Source organism: Maniola jurtina, chromosome 3, assembly GCF_905333055.1.
Source record: "Maniola jurtina chromosome 3, ilManJurt1.1, whole genome shotgun sequence".
Lineage (NCBI taxonomy): Eukaryota > Metazoa > Arthropoda > Insecta > Lepidoptera > Nymphalidae > Maniola > Maniola jurtina.
Window position 1 is genome coordinate 9,075,538 of NC_060031.1, and position 18,756 is coordinate 9,094,293.

At 36.8% G+C, this 18,756-nt stretch overlaps 1 protein-coding gene across 1 annotated transcript; it reads right to left on the reverse strand.

Moving 5' to 3' along the window:
• Nucleotides 1-570: 570 nt before the first annotated feature.
• LOC123879873 (eukaryotic translation initiation factor 1A, X-chromosomal) lies at nucleotides 571-1,227 on the reverse strand. The gene has a single exon (XM_045927760.1). The coding sequence runs from the start codon at nucleotides 1,103-1,105 to the stop codon at nucleotides 659-661; it is 447 nt and encodes a 148-aa protein (XP_045783716.1). The 5' UTR covers nucleotides 1,106-1,227; the 3' UTR covers nucleotides 571-658.
• Nucleotides 1,228-18,756: the final 17,529 nt, after the last annotated feature.

Here is an 18,756-nt window from a genome sequence, read left to right on the forward strand (position 1 = left end):
CCTACAGTACCCGACAGGTCGAGATGGCAATCCAGGTATGAGGCAGGGGGGATGCCCTGCACACCCTCACTATCCCGCACGGGGGTTTTACCATGTCTACCTATCGCAGACTATAGAAGTAATTGAACATGTACAAAAATTAAAATTAGTATTTATTAGGTTAAATTAATCAGGTAAACAATGTTGGCTAACAGTGGATCAAAAATCAAATTATAGAAATTTCGCATACAGGTATTACAATTGCATACTTGAACTACTTGAACTTATGACAAGTCAGCTAGTTCTTAAATAATAAGTGGATTTTAAATAAATAAGAATAGTTTTGCATTTAAAATTATTTAATTATATACATTCCTTACAATTTTATATTTACTTAACATGGATTGAAGAGTTCAAGGAATGTTGCACTTTTAATTTTGCTATTATATTATTGTAAACATAGGTTTGCTATTTTTTTAAATAAAGTGGGATCATTGTTAACTTCTTCCAATTTAAAGACAATACTGAGTATCTAAATAATTTAGTTAATTATTTAGGGTAAGTATGGCTACATGTAATCTTGAGAACAAATTATCAAAATTACAATGACACTTTATTTATATTTAAAACAGAAAATAAATTTACATAGACTTACTTAGATGTGAAACAAAAAAATTACTTAGATAGCATCAACAGCATCTGCTTCATCTTCTGAGCTAACCTCGTCTCCAAACTCGATATCTTCGTCCAGCCCATCGACAGAGTACACCACTGTCTCGTTGATGCGTACTGTTTCTGGGAATTCTCCGTACGTCTTCAGATTCCTGGCCTCGTCGGGGGTATACTTTAAGATGACGTCAGCTTTGGCGTCTTGGTAATCTCGTAAGCCAATAAGTATGATATCTCCTTGATTTATCCACACTTTTTTTCTTAATTTCCCTCTGATGTGGCATAGTCGTTTTATGCCATCGAAGCACATGGCCTCCAAGCGGCCATTACCGAGCATCTTTGTGACTTGGGCGTACTCCTGTCCGTCTTCTTTAAATACTAACTCACGTTTTTCTGTTTCGTTTTCATTCTTTCCCCTCCTCCTGTTTTTACCACCTTTTCCTTTGTTTTTCGGCATAATTTATATAATCTTGAGGACTAACATACAATTTAATATTTAGTTTATATATATAAATATAAATCTCAATAAATTGTGGATTGGTTTAGTTGACCAATTTGACGTTTGTCTATGACTATGACCCTAATGCACTTGCCGTCACTGTCAACTGTCATGTATGCCTGTCAGCTAGTGTTTCCATTACCGATTTTGGTTTTACCTTAGTTTCTGTTAGAAAAAGAAGAAGTAACTAGTTTCTGTAGGATTTTACCATAAAGCTATTGTAAGACTAGAGACCCTCATAGGTTGTTGCCGCTCTTGTACATCCATGTGTCAACTAGGTATTGTTATCTCGGTCTATTTCAGGGAACCTCCGTTCGGGTAAAAGCGATAGCTCATATAAGTCTGGCAACAACGCACTGTATGTGTAACTGGTGACAGTAGTTGTCAGCATTTGGAGACAAAACATTGGGATTTGATTTAGTGTTTTTATAAAATTTTAAATATCACATAAATCTGGGTTCATCGATGTCTGGGTTAAAATAAAAATAAAATCAAAAAACCAAATGTGTGACGCTGTGTTTTGTGCCTCCAGATATAAGAAAGGAGGCGTCCAAGTTCCTGAATTGCCTTTTCATAGGTAAGTCTTTAATAACTATTTCATCGATACCAACCACGATTTTTATTCCGAAAATCGCTGAAAATTAAAGATTTACATGTTATAAGTTTAATTATCTCGTGTAATACTGACAAAAACCACGTTTTATAGCGTAATCTAATATTAATTTATGCATTATTTTAGGCTTCATTTTTTGTGATGTGTACACACTTTATCGATTAAATCAAATTTGTCTTTTATCGTTTTAATAACATTTGCATACTTTTGTAGATTTCCAAAATGTCCTGAATTTAGAACTGCGTGGATCAGGGCCATAAAACGAAAAAACTGGGAGCCAAAGGAATATTCTCGTCTATGCTCCAAACATTTCGAAGAGTCTTGTTATACATATTTCTGGTTTAAAAATAAATAAATTGAAATCAGATGCAATACCAACTATATTTGAAGGATATCTTATACTAGCTGACGCCCGCGACTTCATCCGCGTGGATTTAGGTTTTTCGAAATCCCGTGGGAACTCTGGTTTTCCGGGATAAAAAGTAGCCTATGTTCTAATCCAGGATATTATCTATCTCCATTCCGAATTTCAGCCAAATCCGTCCAGTAGTTTTTGCGTGAAGGAGTAACAAACATACACACACACACACACACACATACAAACTTTCGCCTTTATAATATTAGTGTGATAGTGTGATGTGATACCATCAACCAGTAAGCACTAAGCACTTTCAAATTGTATGTAGGTACCTATCTACTAATAAATATGTAGTAATATTACACTTTTCTTTATTTGACAATAGTTAAACAAAAAGGGACCAACAATTATTTTTCAGGATTGAGGTACAAGTGAGTTTAAATAATTTCTCATGTTTTACTGATGTTTTCTTAAATTTTATTATCATCGTAAGGAATTTTGCATTTTTAACTAGTAACAGCAAGACATAAATAAATTCATTTAATTTCAGGTTATACAAAAACGAAAACCACTTCGAGAGCTGTAATAATTTTGTTGACACAGAATTAACGTTTAAAGAGCTTTCTATTTCATAATAGAGCAAGATCCCAGAAGCACCAGAACGTATTTACTTATTTTCTGAGAAATGGCCAATTTAAAGGTACATAATTAAAACATCTGTATGTATATTTTACAGAAGATTGTAAATAATTAATATTCAATGCTGCCAGAAACTTTGCGTCTCAAAAAATAACATTGCAAGTATATAAAATATGTCTACGATAATTGTAATAATACGTAATAAATTGATTTAAATTATTTGAAAAGTGTTTCATTTTACTTTTGTTTTTACTGAATATATAATCGTCAGCGTGGATTTAGGTTTTTAAAAATCCCGTGAGTAATCTTTAATTTTCTGAAGTAAAAAGTTGTCAATTTCCAGAACGTAAGCTATCTCTGTACATACAAATCGGTACAACGGGTGGGTTTATAAGAATCCCATGGGAACTCTTTGATTTTTTCGGGATAAAAGTAGCCTATGCCCACTCTTAGGGTGTAAACTAACTCTGTACCAAATTTCATCAAAATCGGTTAAACTACTGGGCCGTGAAAAGCTAACAGACAGACTGAGATACACTTTCGTATTTATAATATTAGTATGGATACGTAGTCCGTCATAGTAACATAGAAAATTAATTTTGATGTGGTATCGATATACCCAAATTCGCCGTCCCAGCCCTAGATGGTGCACACAGTGACAAAATGACTTACGCGCACAAAAATAATTGACACGCATTTTATTATCGGTCCATAGTTATAATACGTCCATGGATTTTACCCTAAATTACCTAAAAAAACAAAATACCCTGATTTAGGGGACTTAGGGATATTATGTTTAATTAATTAATATCCCATTTTTAATATTATCTAATGATCCTGAATTTTGACGAAAAAAGTGATTGATTATGATTTTCTTTTTTTCTATTATTATATAATAATGATGACTTTCAGCCTCATACGAATAATGAATACGTAACTGATCAACACCTAAGTGATCATATTATTATTTGTCATTAGATGTTGCCCGCGGGTTCACCCGCGTGATCCCGAAGATCCCCACGATTTAGAAATGCAATTCCTTACAGCGTCAGGGTTGAGGCATTGGGTCCTCGAATTTCAACGATAAAGTTTAATCTAAAGGTATTACTTAATAACTCCAATATCAATTTATAACCGGTAGTTTCTTAATCTTAAAGGTTTTGATAGTCAGATACATAGGTATAAAAACACAATTTTTACTTTTGTTTATCATAAGCGTGGGGCGGCACTATAACGGTGGCGCTACAGGTAGAGCTAAAAGTTATTATAAAAGGATAGAGGAATAAACAATGTTGGACTACTTAAATAATTGTTAGGTAGGTACATGTTTTAAGATGCATGAGATGGGTCTGCCAGCGAAATTCAAATTTAATTTGCTTTTTTCCTCGGTGTGCGGGTCTGACTCACACTTGGCCAGTTTTTTTTTTTAATATTAGCGCCATTCCATATACATTACATACATATCGTTATAATTAATCCAGCATAAAATGTGTCTACATCTTAAAGCTATATTTAGCACTAGATAAGTATAGTATTTGAGCAGCTGAACATGATAGTTTACAAGTTCGTGGCCAAACAATGGTTTTTATTATTTTCCCCATGTGAAAACAGGGACGGCTTTCCCAATTTCTCATTCAGTTCAATTTAGGTAAAAGTTACTCGAGATTTTCAGTATTGACATTTTTTAACATATTCCCTAAAATTGAGGAGATTCTAATTGCTGGCAGCCTTTGTTCCAACGTCACCCTGTCAATGTTATTCAAGTGCCAAACGATCCTTGTCGGACTGTAGGATCTGTAGGATTTAGGACTGTACTGTCAAAGCTCTAGTCCATAGATGAATTTACCTATATTATTTGTTGTGATTTGTATGCGGTAATCATTCATACAAGTCTAAGATTCATGGCTAGTTGTATGTGTTTATTGTTATTGTGAGGGCTTATCAGTGACAAAGAGTAAAGATGTGACAAGTTATAGTTATCACATCTTTACTCTATGGCCTGTCAGCATGACTGTCACTTACAGAAAGAAAGATTTGCAGAAACTGAAATACAGAGGTCACGGGTAACTTTAGAAATGTGTTGATCATTGTGATTCATTGTGTCTACCTGCCTACGCATATTGTGCGCATACTTGGGAATTTAGTGAGCTTGATTCTTGTAAACTATTGATCTGATTGAAAAAAAATCTTAAAAATGTAGCAGCAAAATTTTTGTTCTTGTAATAAGTATTATATTTTGTAATAATTTTTGCATTAGGTGGTATTAGAGAGGTAGGTATTCTTGAAGCGGTAGGTATTCTAGGTGGGCTTACGTAACCTCTCGCTTAGGACTCGTACTAAGAGCTGTACGATTTCGACTCGATAGATATTAAAGTAATAGCAGCTATAGGACCGAGGGAGGCCAAAATCCAAATTCTTATCCAATTTGCAGACTCTCCATAGTTGGTCTGTAAAATGGGAGTTTTTGTAAAAAATTTAACCCTCTTAGAGTGCAAATTTTCCAAAATCCTTTTTTCTTAGTTAGTGTGCGTTTTAACTCCTCTATAAATCCACCTTCCGAGCAAGACTCTTAGTCCAGCCATTTTATAATACGACTAGCTGATGCAACGCAACTTTATCCGTGTAGATTTTTTTTTAAATTCCGTGGGAACTCTTTGATTTTCCGGGATAAAAAGTAGCCTATGTTACTCTCGTCTTAAACTTGCTAATTTTTAATAAAATACAGAAAATGTAGCTAGGTACGAGTGGCTCGTACAATCCGTTACATAATCCGTCGTACAATCGTCGATCCGTTGCTCTGCTGCAGCGTGATTGAAGGACAAACCAACAAACAAACATATTTTCACATTTATAAGGATAAGAGAAGGAGAAGAATGGCAGAATGCGTGCCAGAACTTCGTTATTACTCACGAGTATTATTATAAAAGCTGAAAGGTTCTCTGCGTATCATCCCCAACACGGGAGAAACGATCCGCGCCTATGAAGTTTGGATTATGGAACTTTCAGATTTTATAAAATAACGAAGGTCTGGCACGCGTTGGCTCTTAGGCTTTAAGTATTAGGTAGTACCTATTTGTAAGTACCTACCCAAGTTGGGTTGTATTGTAGCCTGTAGGTTGCAGTATGGCAAGCGTGCAGTCGAGCCGGCGGCGTCAAGGGGCGAGCGTGGGTGGACTGTAGGGGTGAGGCCAGACGGCGAATGAACTGCAGGAAGGGTTAATGCTCGCTTCCCCTGCAGCGGCCTGCGCTCGTCCACCTAGCTACGTTCTGATCCTGAATACTTATTTTACCCTCTCAAATTAGCAAAATGTCAAATGAACAGACAACTTTTCAGGTAAGATAATGGTTTCAGGTAGGTACCTAAAGTGTTAAAAGACCTTTCTTTTATAATCGACTAGGTAGGTAGGTAGGTACCTACGATGAAATTCTATGTCGATAATTATATATCAATAAAATCAAATAAATGAAAAAAAAATGTTCTATAAAGAATATAGGTACATCTATTACCTACTTATAAAAAAAAACCGGCCAATACGAGTCAGGTTCGCGCACTGAGGGTTCCGTCCTCGGGTATTTTTTCCAACATTTTGCACGATAAATCAAAAACTATATACATAAAAATAAATAAAAATCTATTTTAGAATGTACAGGTAAAGCCCTTTCATATGATAACCCACTTGGTATAGTTATCTTACTTTGAAAATTAAAACACATTTTAATTTTTTTAATAGATGTAACCACAAATTCGGTGTTTTCAGATTTATTCCTGTACTTGTACTATAAGACCTACCTACCTGCCAAATTTCATGATTCTAGGTCAACGGGAACCTATAGGTTTCTTGACGGACAGACAGACAGACAACAAAGTGATACTATAAGGGTTCCGTTTTTCCTTTTGAGGTACGGAACCCTAATAAAACTGCATTACATTTTGAAAATTTTATTCTGATGAAGCTTATGTCGATAACATGTTATCGACATAAATCCCAAAACATTTTTTTTTTCAATTTTTTTTCTGGCTGTCTGATCGTGTATCACGAAGCTACTGGACGCGTTGAATGCAATTTGGAATATTTATAGCAAATGATTGACATAATATTATACTTAGCATGTTTTTAAGCTAAAAGAGTTCCTTCGGGATTCGTGATCAAAACTTTTGTCGTTAGCCTAATCCAACCATTATCTATCTATCAATATTATAGTGTATAACTTTTCCACAAAAATCGGATGAATAGTTTCGAGGACGGAACTCCTCAACGAGAAACACTCTTAAAAATCAACGGCGTAGCCTACTAAAATGTACATTATTAAAGGTCCATCCGTATAACCGATTTCTACGAAAGGTACAGAGGTAGATTGCATCCCGGAAATTGACATAGGCAACTTTTCATTCCGGAATATCAAAGAGTTCCACGGGATTTTAAAATAACCAAATCCACACGGACGAAGTTACGGGCATCATCTAGTTTATTCCTTACATTTTAACTTACCTAACGTCTACATCAATTTTAGATACCCAAGAGACTGCGTCGAGGTGTGACGATAGAATGCACCTCTTCACATCTCTCGCTTACTTTTTATACCTTAACTAACACTTAATATTAAAATGTACATAAGTCCCAATTAGTTCGAGTCACGTGTGGCAACGAGGTGAAATTTTGCTGACGGTGCGCTGACTCTGTACCCTTAGCCTTCGAGGTTGGTTTGCTGCGCAAGTGATTTCAACTATGCCATCCTTGGAATATGTAACAGGCTAGAAAAAAAACCGGTGATAGCCTAGTGGTTAAGACGTTGGCCTGTAACTTAGTTAAGTACATATGTGTTTTAAGCATTAATCACTTGCTTTAACGGTGAAGGAAAACATCGTGTCGTGAGGAAACCTGCATGCGTGAGAATTTTCCGTAAGGTTCTCAAAGATGTGCCAATCCGTACTTGGTTGGCTAGCCTATGGCCAAGCCTTTCTCATTCCGAGAGGAGACTAATACTCAGTAGTGAGCCAGCAAAGGGTTGATCATGATGATTCAATTTGAACAGGTTCAATTTCGGTAAAAAAATGCAAAAAACGCTAGTGAGAACCTAAACTTCTCTGTGCATATTATGTTACCGGCAGTCTGTGTAATTCTATGAAATACCAGGTTTATTTTAGCCAGGTATAAATAAAATATGTAATCTATCGTTTACCATGTGCCATTGTATGAATTATACAATTCCTAGGTATTGTATACAATTCTTAGGCATTCCATACAATTTTTCGTAAATTCTCCTAAGAAATGTATGAAATGTAACCACTACAGACATGGATATTGTACTGTAGAAATAGTGAATTAAAAAAAAAAAACCGACCAAATGTGAGTCAGACTCGCACCCTCGCACTGAGGGTTCTGGCTGAAGAGAATATCGTGCAGCGCGCTGCCGCGACGCGCAGTTCAGTTGCAGTTCAGTTCGAGTGCGTGGGCACCTTAAGGGTTTCTGTTTTCCTTTTGAAGTACGGAACCCTAATAAAACACAGATAAACTAATAATTATGATGTTGATCATGGTGTTAATAATAATTATGCTCACCATAACCAAGATCAACATGGTTATCATCATGATTATCAGTTTTATTTTTCATGACGATGGTGATCATGACTATGGTGATGATAACGATGATGAGGAGGATGATCACAGTGATTAAATATCAAGTTTTCAAATGGGCTAGGTAGTTACGCAGAAGGCTCGCTTCAAAACTCTTAGAATTGACACCCATATTTGGACTTTGATTTTCCTTTATTAAACGGTACAACAACTTGAGAACTAAAAATAAACTAGGAGTTCCTACAAAAACAGAAATCTCACACCAACATACAACTACAGCTGCTGAGGTGAATTTTACCTAACGGCATAAAGGCCAGCGCATACAGATGGAGGGGGATCGGAAGATCAGTGGGTCGAGAGCCAAATAGTCTTGTAGGTCAGGGGGATGGAATTCGAGGAATCGAGAGGCCATGGTCCATTGGGTTGGGAATTGTAATTTATGGGGTTGAGAGGTTGTGGGTCGTTGTGTTGTAGGGACGTGGGATTGGGAGATCATGGGATCGGTGCGTCAGGAGGCTGGGGCATCGGAAAGTGGTTTAGTAGTAGTAGAGAGTTTGGGAGATATGAGGCCGGCCAGCTCAGGGATCGAGGGGTCAAGATTCGGGTGGTCGCCATAAACATAATAATTTATGTATTATTGAAGCATGAGTCATGACTCGAGTTAGGGTAGGTACACTACTACTTATGCAAACGCTACTTACTAAAAATATTGAAATAAGACTACAATAAAGTGAACACACTTCATAAGCACTGAATAGCAAAATCAATTTACTTTATAGAGTCTAGGGCCCTGTATCTAGTTCCCACTATAAACAACGCCTATAATAATCCTAACAAACCAAAGATATAATACCTATTACGTAAGTATGAAAACTGCGACGTCTGCCTCTGCAGCTCTACGTTTGGGCCGGAATTTATGAAATTGTCCTTATTTACTGTAAAATTAATAATTTAGTGGTCACGACCTCTGATTAGTTCACGACGAATCAGGTTTAGCTGTAATCTAATGGAAGAAGGTACAGATCTTTACAAAGATGCCTGGTATTTTAGCAGCATAATCTATTTACAAGTTATATAATAAATAGGTAGGCGGTATATAGGCCTATTCTTTCGTTACAAGGTCAGGGTATCAGTAGTGACGGCGCTTGCGCGATGAAAGGTCAAGGTCGGATACCCTGGAAGATTTTCATGAGTTCGTCGACCCTAGTTCGTATTTCAGGGCGAGTTGCTTTGGGACAATTTAGGATGTATGACCTTCACTGTGTTGACCGAACAACATGGCACGTGTATCCGAGCGGAGGCGTTTATGCCATTGAACTGAATCCCGTAATATGGTTCCTTACATTTACATAGGTAAGTACCAAAGCTAGTTGCCTATAATATTTTATTTAAGTAGGCCTTGCGACATAATATTATAAGCTGTATGGTTACAGTTTAAAAAGTTCTTGTAGACAGAACTAAACTGGTAGTGATTAGTAGGGCTAGTTTGTGTGAAACCAAAAAAGCGAAAAAGTAAACGAAAAAGTAACAAGTGTAAATTAAAAATTTATAACACCCCCGACAAAGTATATCTGAGTTTTCCAAAACATCATTTTCAAATAAATAATTATGTATTTAGGCAACGTCCATCTTGACAGCTAGTCATTTGTCAATTGACATAATATTATGAACCTAACGGTCTGTTACAAAGTTACAAGAAAACTAGAAAAGAGCTGATAACTTTTAAACGGCTGAACCGGCTGAACCAATTTTTTTGGATTATAGCTAAGAACACTCTCGATCAAGCCACCTTTCAAATAAAAAAAACTAAAATAAAATCGGTTCATTCGTTTAAGCGCTACGATGCCACAGACAGATACACAGATACACAGATACACAGATACACAGATACATACGTCAAACTTATAACACCCCTCTTTTTGGGTCGGGGGTTAAAAAGTGAGCTGAAAGATTCAGTAGTACATACTATGTTTCTATGCGTAATATCTAGGTACTTAAGAAGTAGGTACTTTTCTGTATTTTGAGGGTTCCGCGTCTCCAGAGAAAAAAAACCCTTACAGGATTCGCCTGTCTGTTTGTCGTTGTCTGTCAAGCCCCATCAAGGGAATCAAAACGTAGGTTTTGATTGACAGGTCTGGACCCTAATAGAGGATACGTCCCGTTGACTAGAATCATGAAAGGCATGTCTTGTAGCACAAGTAAAGAGAAAAATCCGAAAACCGCGAATTTGTGCTTAATTACAAAAAAAAAGTGTTATTTCTTGTACGATAGTATGGAACCCTTCGTGAATGACTCCTACTCGAAATTGAGCGGTTTTTTTATTCCCATTAATAATTATCTAACAATTTTTTAATAAGGCATCACTCGATGGGGTAAACCAATTTTTTTCGTAATTTATGGGGTAAACTAAATGAAAGCATGTCTTTCATTTCAAAAGGTACCTACCCTGAAAGTGTTTTCCAAAATGTTAATTAGGTATATGCCTCAGTGTAGCGGTAATAATAACTACGTTTGAAACGTAGCCTACTCGTAGCTATATAACTCATAAAGTACCTATTCAAGAAATGGCTGCGACATACCGACGAAGACAGACAGAGAGACTGGGCGAAATTATAGCACTACCTAGTTATACAACATAAGATTAGTAAAAACCAAAAAAATATATTCTTTCATTAGGTCTTATACCTTGTTTCTTGCTGGTTCTTCTCGGTAGGAAAGGCATTCCAAACCAGTGGTAGATGCTCTTGACGATTCAAAAGTAGTTGTGAAAGACTAATTGAATAAAAATATTTTGAATATTGAATTTTGTTACCACGCTGTCGGCAAAGCCGTGCCGCCAAGCGATTTAGCGTTGCGGTACGATGCTGTGTAGAAATCGATAAGGGTTACTTATGAGCTTAGTAAAATTTCCATACCCCTTACAAGTTGGCCCGCTTTCATCTTAGAACTGTATTATCTCACTACTTAGGTGAGTTCGCAATCAAGGATTAAGTTGTCGATAGGGATTTTAACAATGTTTTCTGTCCATAAAGTTGGACCCAATTTCACTTATTGTGTTCTTAATGAAAACTCACGGTATAGGCGGGCGAGTAGGTAGGTACATAATAATTCAATGTCGGTGCGCGGGGCGCGAGGTGGCGCGAGCGTCGGTCACGGTCGGGGACGCGGCCTTGACACGCGCGCAGCCTCCCGGGCTAGCTAGCACGCTTTACATAATTATTTCGTTTACATGCTAATGCCGAGTTTTTCTAACACGAAATAAAACGATATTGATTACCATAAGCCATGTCCAGATCGACCGAGCACGACTTGCGAGGCAGCCTCGCGGGTCAATGGCTCGGCCGCTGTGGACGTGGCTCAGGCTTCCTCGAGCACACATTGCCTCGGTGAGACAAACGTTATCGGTTTTTGTCGATGCTCAAAAGTTGCTCGCTTGGTGTGGTCGGATATTGTGACGACGCTCGCGAGTCAGTGCAAAATAGACTAGACCCGGAAGAAAATAACTGCTCAAATTGGCTTGCGAGCCCACACGCAAAACGCCTCGCGAGCAGAAAGTCCGAGCGTGGCTCGCGAGCCATGTTCAGTCGATCTGGCCAGACGTGACTATTGAAATGCGGTGACAGATTTTTAACCCCCGACCCAAAAAGAGGGGTGTTATAAGTTTGACGTGTGTATCTGTGTATCCGTCTGTGGCATCGTACTCGTAGCTCCTAAACTAATGAACCGATTTTAATTTAGTTTTTTTTTGTTTGAAAGGTGGCTTAATCGAGTGTTCTTAGCTATAATCCAAGAAAATCCGTTCAGCCGTTTGAATGTTATCAGCTCTTTTCTAGTTACTGTAACCTTCACTTGTCGGGGGTGTTATAAATTTTTAATTTACACTTATTATAATGACAGTTGTTGGTTGTGTCCGCTACATTGGATTTCACTTGACCATATTATTTTAAATAAAGCAGATTTTTTTTTGGGAAATTTAATTTGGGAAACGCCAAAACGAAGCCAATTAACCTCATCCAACAAAATTGAGTTTAGCAGAACAACGGAACAAATGAAAGTACCTACTCACAAACAAACTAACACACGCAAACAATCTCCAAAACCCCTCCGTTCCATACGCGCTTTACTCACCTTCAGTGCCTTTCAAAGCGTGCCCGGACGTCACTCGGTACTCCAAGGGCTAAGCTCAAATGTATGTAAGGCGTTAGTTTATTACTATGTAGTATGTTACACGTAACACGTTCATCCCGATTCCCAGTGAGTCGCGGAAGCTATGGTAATAAATAATAATCATAATCGTTTTTGAACTGGGTAGCCTGCCAAATGTAGCTCATTACTAGACGATGCCCGCGACTTCGTCCGCGTAGATTAAGATTTTCTTTTAATCCGGTGGTAGCTCTTAAATTTCCCGGCATAAAAATTTATCCATCTCAATTTCTAGGACGCAAGCTACCTCTGTACCTTTCATATAAGTCGGTTAAACAGATGGGTCTTTAAGAATTCCGTGGGAATTCATTGATTTTCCGGGATAAAAAATAGTTTATGTCCGTCTCCGGGATTTAAGATAACTCTGTACCTTTCCTTAATTATATATTTAGAGACGAAGGAGAAGAAGAAGTGTGAGGGATATAAGAAAAAAATTTAGACCTGTTAGGTACATAGGTTTTATTTTTTCAGGCTTTGACTTGCTGATAATTAAGATTGCCTGTATGACATAACATGATAACCCTAAATTCCCTTAAAATTTAGAATAAAAAACATTTCTTCTCGGTATAAAAAATAATATGACTAAAGCTAAATTGGCTCTTGGCCATCTCAATCAATCCGATAAAGCACGATTAGTTTCCAATCGATACTTGGGGAGGTTTGAACGGCGCACGTTGCTGAACTAACAAGCTCATAACCACAAAGGCTAGATTTTCAATATCAATTGGTTTGATATATAACAAGTTGTAATACCTAGATATTTTAGAATTTAGATTAATCGGTGATGGGAAATAAACAAATGATCAATTTGTTAGCAAGATAAATCAGCTATACCTATTACCTACCTAGTCATTTTGACAGTACTTATGTAGTAAAAATAAAACGGGCGTAATACTGTACCTACTATTATTACTAAGGTAATAACTTGGTCAGAAAATAAACAGTACAATAGGTATTATCAGTAAAATAAGTACAATTTATAGTACATACATCATTTGTATATACATAACATAGGTATACATAGGAACATGTATTTGGTAAGCTTGATTGCTACCAACAATCTCTAGAAGCAACATTTGAAGACAACTTTGAAGGTCTACGAAGTGATGGTGTAAGTATGGCCTCAGAATACATAATATCTAATAGTACCTACCTAGGTACATAGTGGTACATAGTAGTATGGTTAACGTAATGATCGAATGATCTGTGGGTAGAGTGGTTGTTGATCCTCATGATCTTATTACAAAAACTTTAGATGTCTTGTATGGGATAGACGAGTTTCAACCGCGCCAAAGTTTTTTTGATAAGACCATTATTATAGTTAACAGTTTAGATAAAAGTAAGGAAAAGGTAGGATCATAGGTATCTACTTAGATACTATAAGTAGAAAACTATTAATTTGTAAGTAAGTATGTACTTAATTGCTTCTAAATAGGTATTCTAAAACAGGTCGTCTCTATTTTTTCTCAAAAGACGAGGACGTGACGAGCGAATAGGTAATAAGTAACTATAAAACGTGTATACGTGTACGTGTAAACCTCTTGGTTTTAAAATTATTTTGTTATAGAACGAAGTTTACCTTACATGTTTACATTTAGATCAATTGTAGATAATGCGATTAAAACTAATTTTAAAATATTGGGGATTATAATTAGCCTTTTTAAGAAACAAAACTGGTTGATCAAACAGTTGCATTTAGACAATGCAATCCGATACTATAATTAAGTCTCATTGAACGATTTAACTGGATAAAGTACTGAGTAAAAAAAAAAAGAACATGGAAGTATGCGATCCCGAGAGTCATCGTCTCGGTTACTTATTGGCGACTTTGTAATCGTTTTCATTAGTGCAACAAATCAACAAACATTTGAACTGGGAGTGATGTAAAAACCGTCATTCACTGTGGCGGTGGGATACGGGTTCCCGCTGGACTGGTGCACGGGGGGTGCGGAGCGCGGCGCGGCGCGCGGGGCGCCGGGAGTGCATCGGGACGTTGACTGTCTGGCTCCTGACTGCGTTATCTGCAGTTGCCCTTTCGTACGATGCACCGTAACCCTCCTTCCACCCCCACGAGACGGGGACAGCAGACTACTACAAGCCCCTGAGCATGCTAGAATCGTTGTTGACCTGAAATAACACCGTAAACATAATTTTGGCAGTCATCGACTTTACTCAGATTAAATTCTACCTAAGTTTCAATGTAATCAAGTCGTCAAATTGATAGCAGTTTCCATTTGTTTGCAACAATACAATGGAGTGCACTGTGCAAACAGTAGGTAAACCACATTTCACAAACAAGTTTTTTGATTTATTATTTATATATACACAATACATATTGACCATAATATAACTCACTGATATAATTTAATCGTGAATTAGGTTACTTACTCGTATGTAACGTCATAAACGTCGCTCGGTGTAATTGTGAAAACCACATAACTGTTGCTTTTTTTATCTTATAGATAAAAATCGGTCAAGTGCGAGTCGACCTCGCACACGAAGGTTCCTGTACCATCATATTATGTAATGAAAGTTTCAAATCTCTACCTATGACGGTTCACGAGATACAGGCCGCTGACAGACGGACAGACAGCGGAGCCTTATAATAGCACGTAATAGAGTCCCGTAGGCATCCTTCAGAAAAAACGAGCTGAGAGTTCAATTTTATTTAAAACTTGTAAATAACCACTATAGTCTCTATAATCTGTCGATAAGTTACCTACTTCACCCAAATTGTTTTTTTAAATAGAAATTTAGTACGTATAAATAGTAGGTAACTTATGCAACAACAATAGTACCGACGCTATACCTAGTTTACAATTTTGTGGTACACGACTTGCAGACGTCTCTTAGTTTTCTTTGTGCTCTATGTGTGTATGTCTGTCTGTTCGTCGGTCTGTCCCTATATTCATCTATCCGGACAATAGTGCATCAATTTCGAGACTTAAGTATTTTCCAAATTCTGTTCCAAACCAAAGTCCCAAAGTCACATATCCATTTACCGACTTATGTCAAAGTTATTAAATCAACAACTCCTACTAAGAAAAGACTCAAAAATTCCACCCGAGCGAAGCCGGGGTGGGTAGCTAGCAATTAATAAGTAAGTTAAAAACATACGCACAATGGACAATGTGTGGGGCATTGTTTCCTGGCTGTGGAGTCGTGATAGCGATAACATAATAACTTATAGGCAGTTAAGCCTTGAACCCTAAGTGTAAGGACCTTCGCGTGCCCTAGCCATTGTTTTAATGAACATCCTTACAAGCTTCATAAGTATAACTTTACTTGTTAAAACTTTTCTCTTAAAGTATCGCAGAACTTAGAAGAAAATGTCTTGTTGTTCCTGAAAATTTTCTCCATTTTACATGAGTTTATTGAATACATTTTTTATATTACAGGAACACTTTTTAACTATTATGATAGGTAATTTGTATACTCATGTCCTGGGTGAAAGCTATCTCGAATTCTCCACGCTATGCTCTTTATGATTTGTTTAGCGGTTAATCCGTGAAAAGGCAACAGAAGGAAAACAGATCAACTTTCACGTTTTATTATATTAGTTTAGGGTATGGATATAAAAGCCTGCAAAGAGATTCGAATTCAACCTTTACGATTTCTTAGTGTGATAAAATAATTTGTAAAAATCCCTAAACCGTGAATTTGAGGTTCGGTTCTTATACCAATAAAAAATTAAAATAAACACATAGATATGGCGCTGTCCTTCATTAACTTGCAGTGTTGCACATAAATACCTTGTAAGATGGTACGGAACACTTCTTGCGCGAGTCCAACTCGAACTTGACCGGTTTTTTCCTTCGTACAAATTTAACATTTCATTTCATTTATAAAATTGTGGATTCTGAAGTAATGAACATGTACTTAATCGTAACATTTTTTTGAAGGTCAGTGGTTGCATGTTGGCTGCCTGTGACATTCACAAGGTCCTTACTCCATACATTAGTTTTGATAAAATGTCAAAAAGGACGACAATTAATTCTTCGAGTATTTTATACAAACAAGTACTTGTAAGTCTTTAGCACTGATATCACCCAAATAGCGCCAATAAACATAATATAGTAAACCTACGTAGATCATAATATTTGGACCAGAGGAAGAAAAGAAAGAAAAGAAAGAAAGAAAAATGTTTATTTCTGATTGTGTCATACATCACATCTTATATTATTAATAAAATACTAACGAAGAGTTGGTCATCCCAGCGCTTCCTCAACTTAGCATTAAAATCAACATGCCTCAGAAACGCTGGAATAAACTGTGTCATGTGTGGCACAATTCGAATTCAAAACACTTCCTTTCGGCTTTGCCGTAGTCGGGTAAAAAGGTTCGATCTCAGCATAATGCTATCTGTATGCCTTTATTGTACACAGGATCGTACAACGTTGATTTTCAGAGCTCCAATTATTATCATTTTTGTATTACATAAATTAAATTATCATTGTATTGTATACTCTTAATATTAAATTATGAATCTGTCCGCCACTCTTTCACGCCCATCCATTAACCCGATTACCCGAGTACTCCCGGCCCGACTCCCAACCGGACTCGAGATGTATCCCGCAACTGGCATCCCGGAGAAGTCTACTTTTTATCCTGAAAAATCAAAGAGTTCCGTTGAGTCGATTTTGACGAATTGACATAGACTAAATACTTTTTATCCTGGGAAATAAAAGTTTCCACGAGAATTCTAAAAGCTTATCCATTTGAGCGATTTTGAGGTTGGTACAGAGATATTTTGCATATTTTTATCGTGGAAAATTAAAGAGTTCCCACGAAATTGACATCTGTTTAACTGATTTTGACGAGAGATACAGAAGAAATAGCTTTCATTCCGGAGATGGATATAGGCTACTTTTTGTCTCGGAAAATCAAACAGTGCCTACGGTATTTTTAATGAACCTAAATCGAGAGAGAAGAGATTACAGATATTAAAAAACTCAAACAAGATTCGTAGCTGATTTAAAAACCATTGGCATGGCATTGGCCAACAAAATAAGCGTACAATTGGAAGCCCCAATTGCAGTCGGTTGAATTTTCACAAACCGCCTTATCGGGGATGTGAGGGGGGAAGGGGCACGCTTCGAGGCCGCTGTCGTTGACACGGCCCGAGGACGCCGTTCCAAGGTCGATCTGCCCAAAACTGCTCATCGCTTATGTACATACATACCTACTTTCAAAACGGTTAGTATCGATTATTATTTTTGGCGTTGTTTTAAAAATAACTAGTATAAATTACACCATCGTTTTTATGAAAATAAAATAAGTTAGCCATAACTCATGCGTTTTAATCCAATTTGGGTACCTTCAATTATAGATACAGCTGGAATAGTTCAATGACAGCTGATTGAATTGTAGGTTCAATTTACAGGAGCTGCATTGGTACTTAGTATAAACAAGACGACTGCTTATGTCAAAGTTTAAAATAAACTCACATCGGATGTTTATAATACATACAGGCCTACTCTAACTACTAATTATACTTACCTACAGAGTTTCCTAGATTTATAATTTCTAAGAGTTGCTAAGAATTAGAAATTATGTAAACTCCTAGGTAGTTAGTACTTAGGTACTTACGCACTTTAGTCTGTCTCCAATTTTTTTCATCTTTATGTTTCTAACTCTTCGATTCTGATGCTGCAGGGACACTGCACTCCTAAATCCTAAGGGACGTTACACGCTATCGACTCAACATTCGACTCGAGTCAAAGAAAAGCATTGAAATAATATGAGCTAATTTTGTAAAAATTTAAAAATTAATAGTTTTACGTCGTTTTGTTACTTAGTCTATTTGAGACTTTATATCAATTACGTATGCCTAGTTACAATTTAAACATGCCATTTTGTTAGTATTTTTTTTTTTTGGAAAATGGAAAATAAGATGAAATTAACTATGCCGAATCGATATTAAATGAAGCGCAAATGACTATTGCCGCCGGTCTTAAGACAGCTACGGTGATATATCTATTTACAATACCTACCTATAATTATTATAGGTAGGTATTGTAGATAAAAAAATAGTTGTAGGTAAATAAGTGTCTTCTCTAATTTAGTTACCAGTTTTCTCACAAATACATATATTGGTGCACACGGGAGTAAAGGTTTTTAAAAAATTGTTACGATGGTAAACCCTCGTCTTTGGCTCGGGCACACGAGTAGATATCGGGCTTCCAAACATAAGCCCGTTTGTAATAATCTTCTTCCCACC

What these genes read in the sequence shown, in the direction of transcription:
- LOC123879873 (XM_045927760.1), bottom strand. Translation starts at nt 1,105, where the DNA reads ATGCCGAAAAACAAAGGAAAAGGTGGTAAAAACAGGAGGAGGGGAAAG.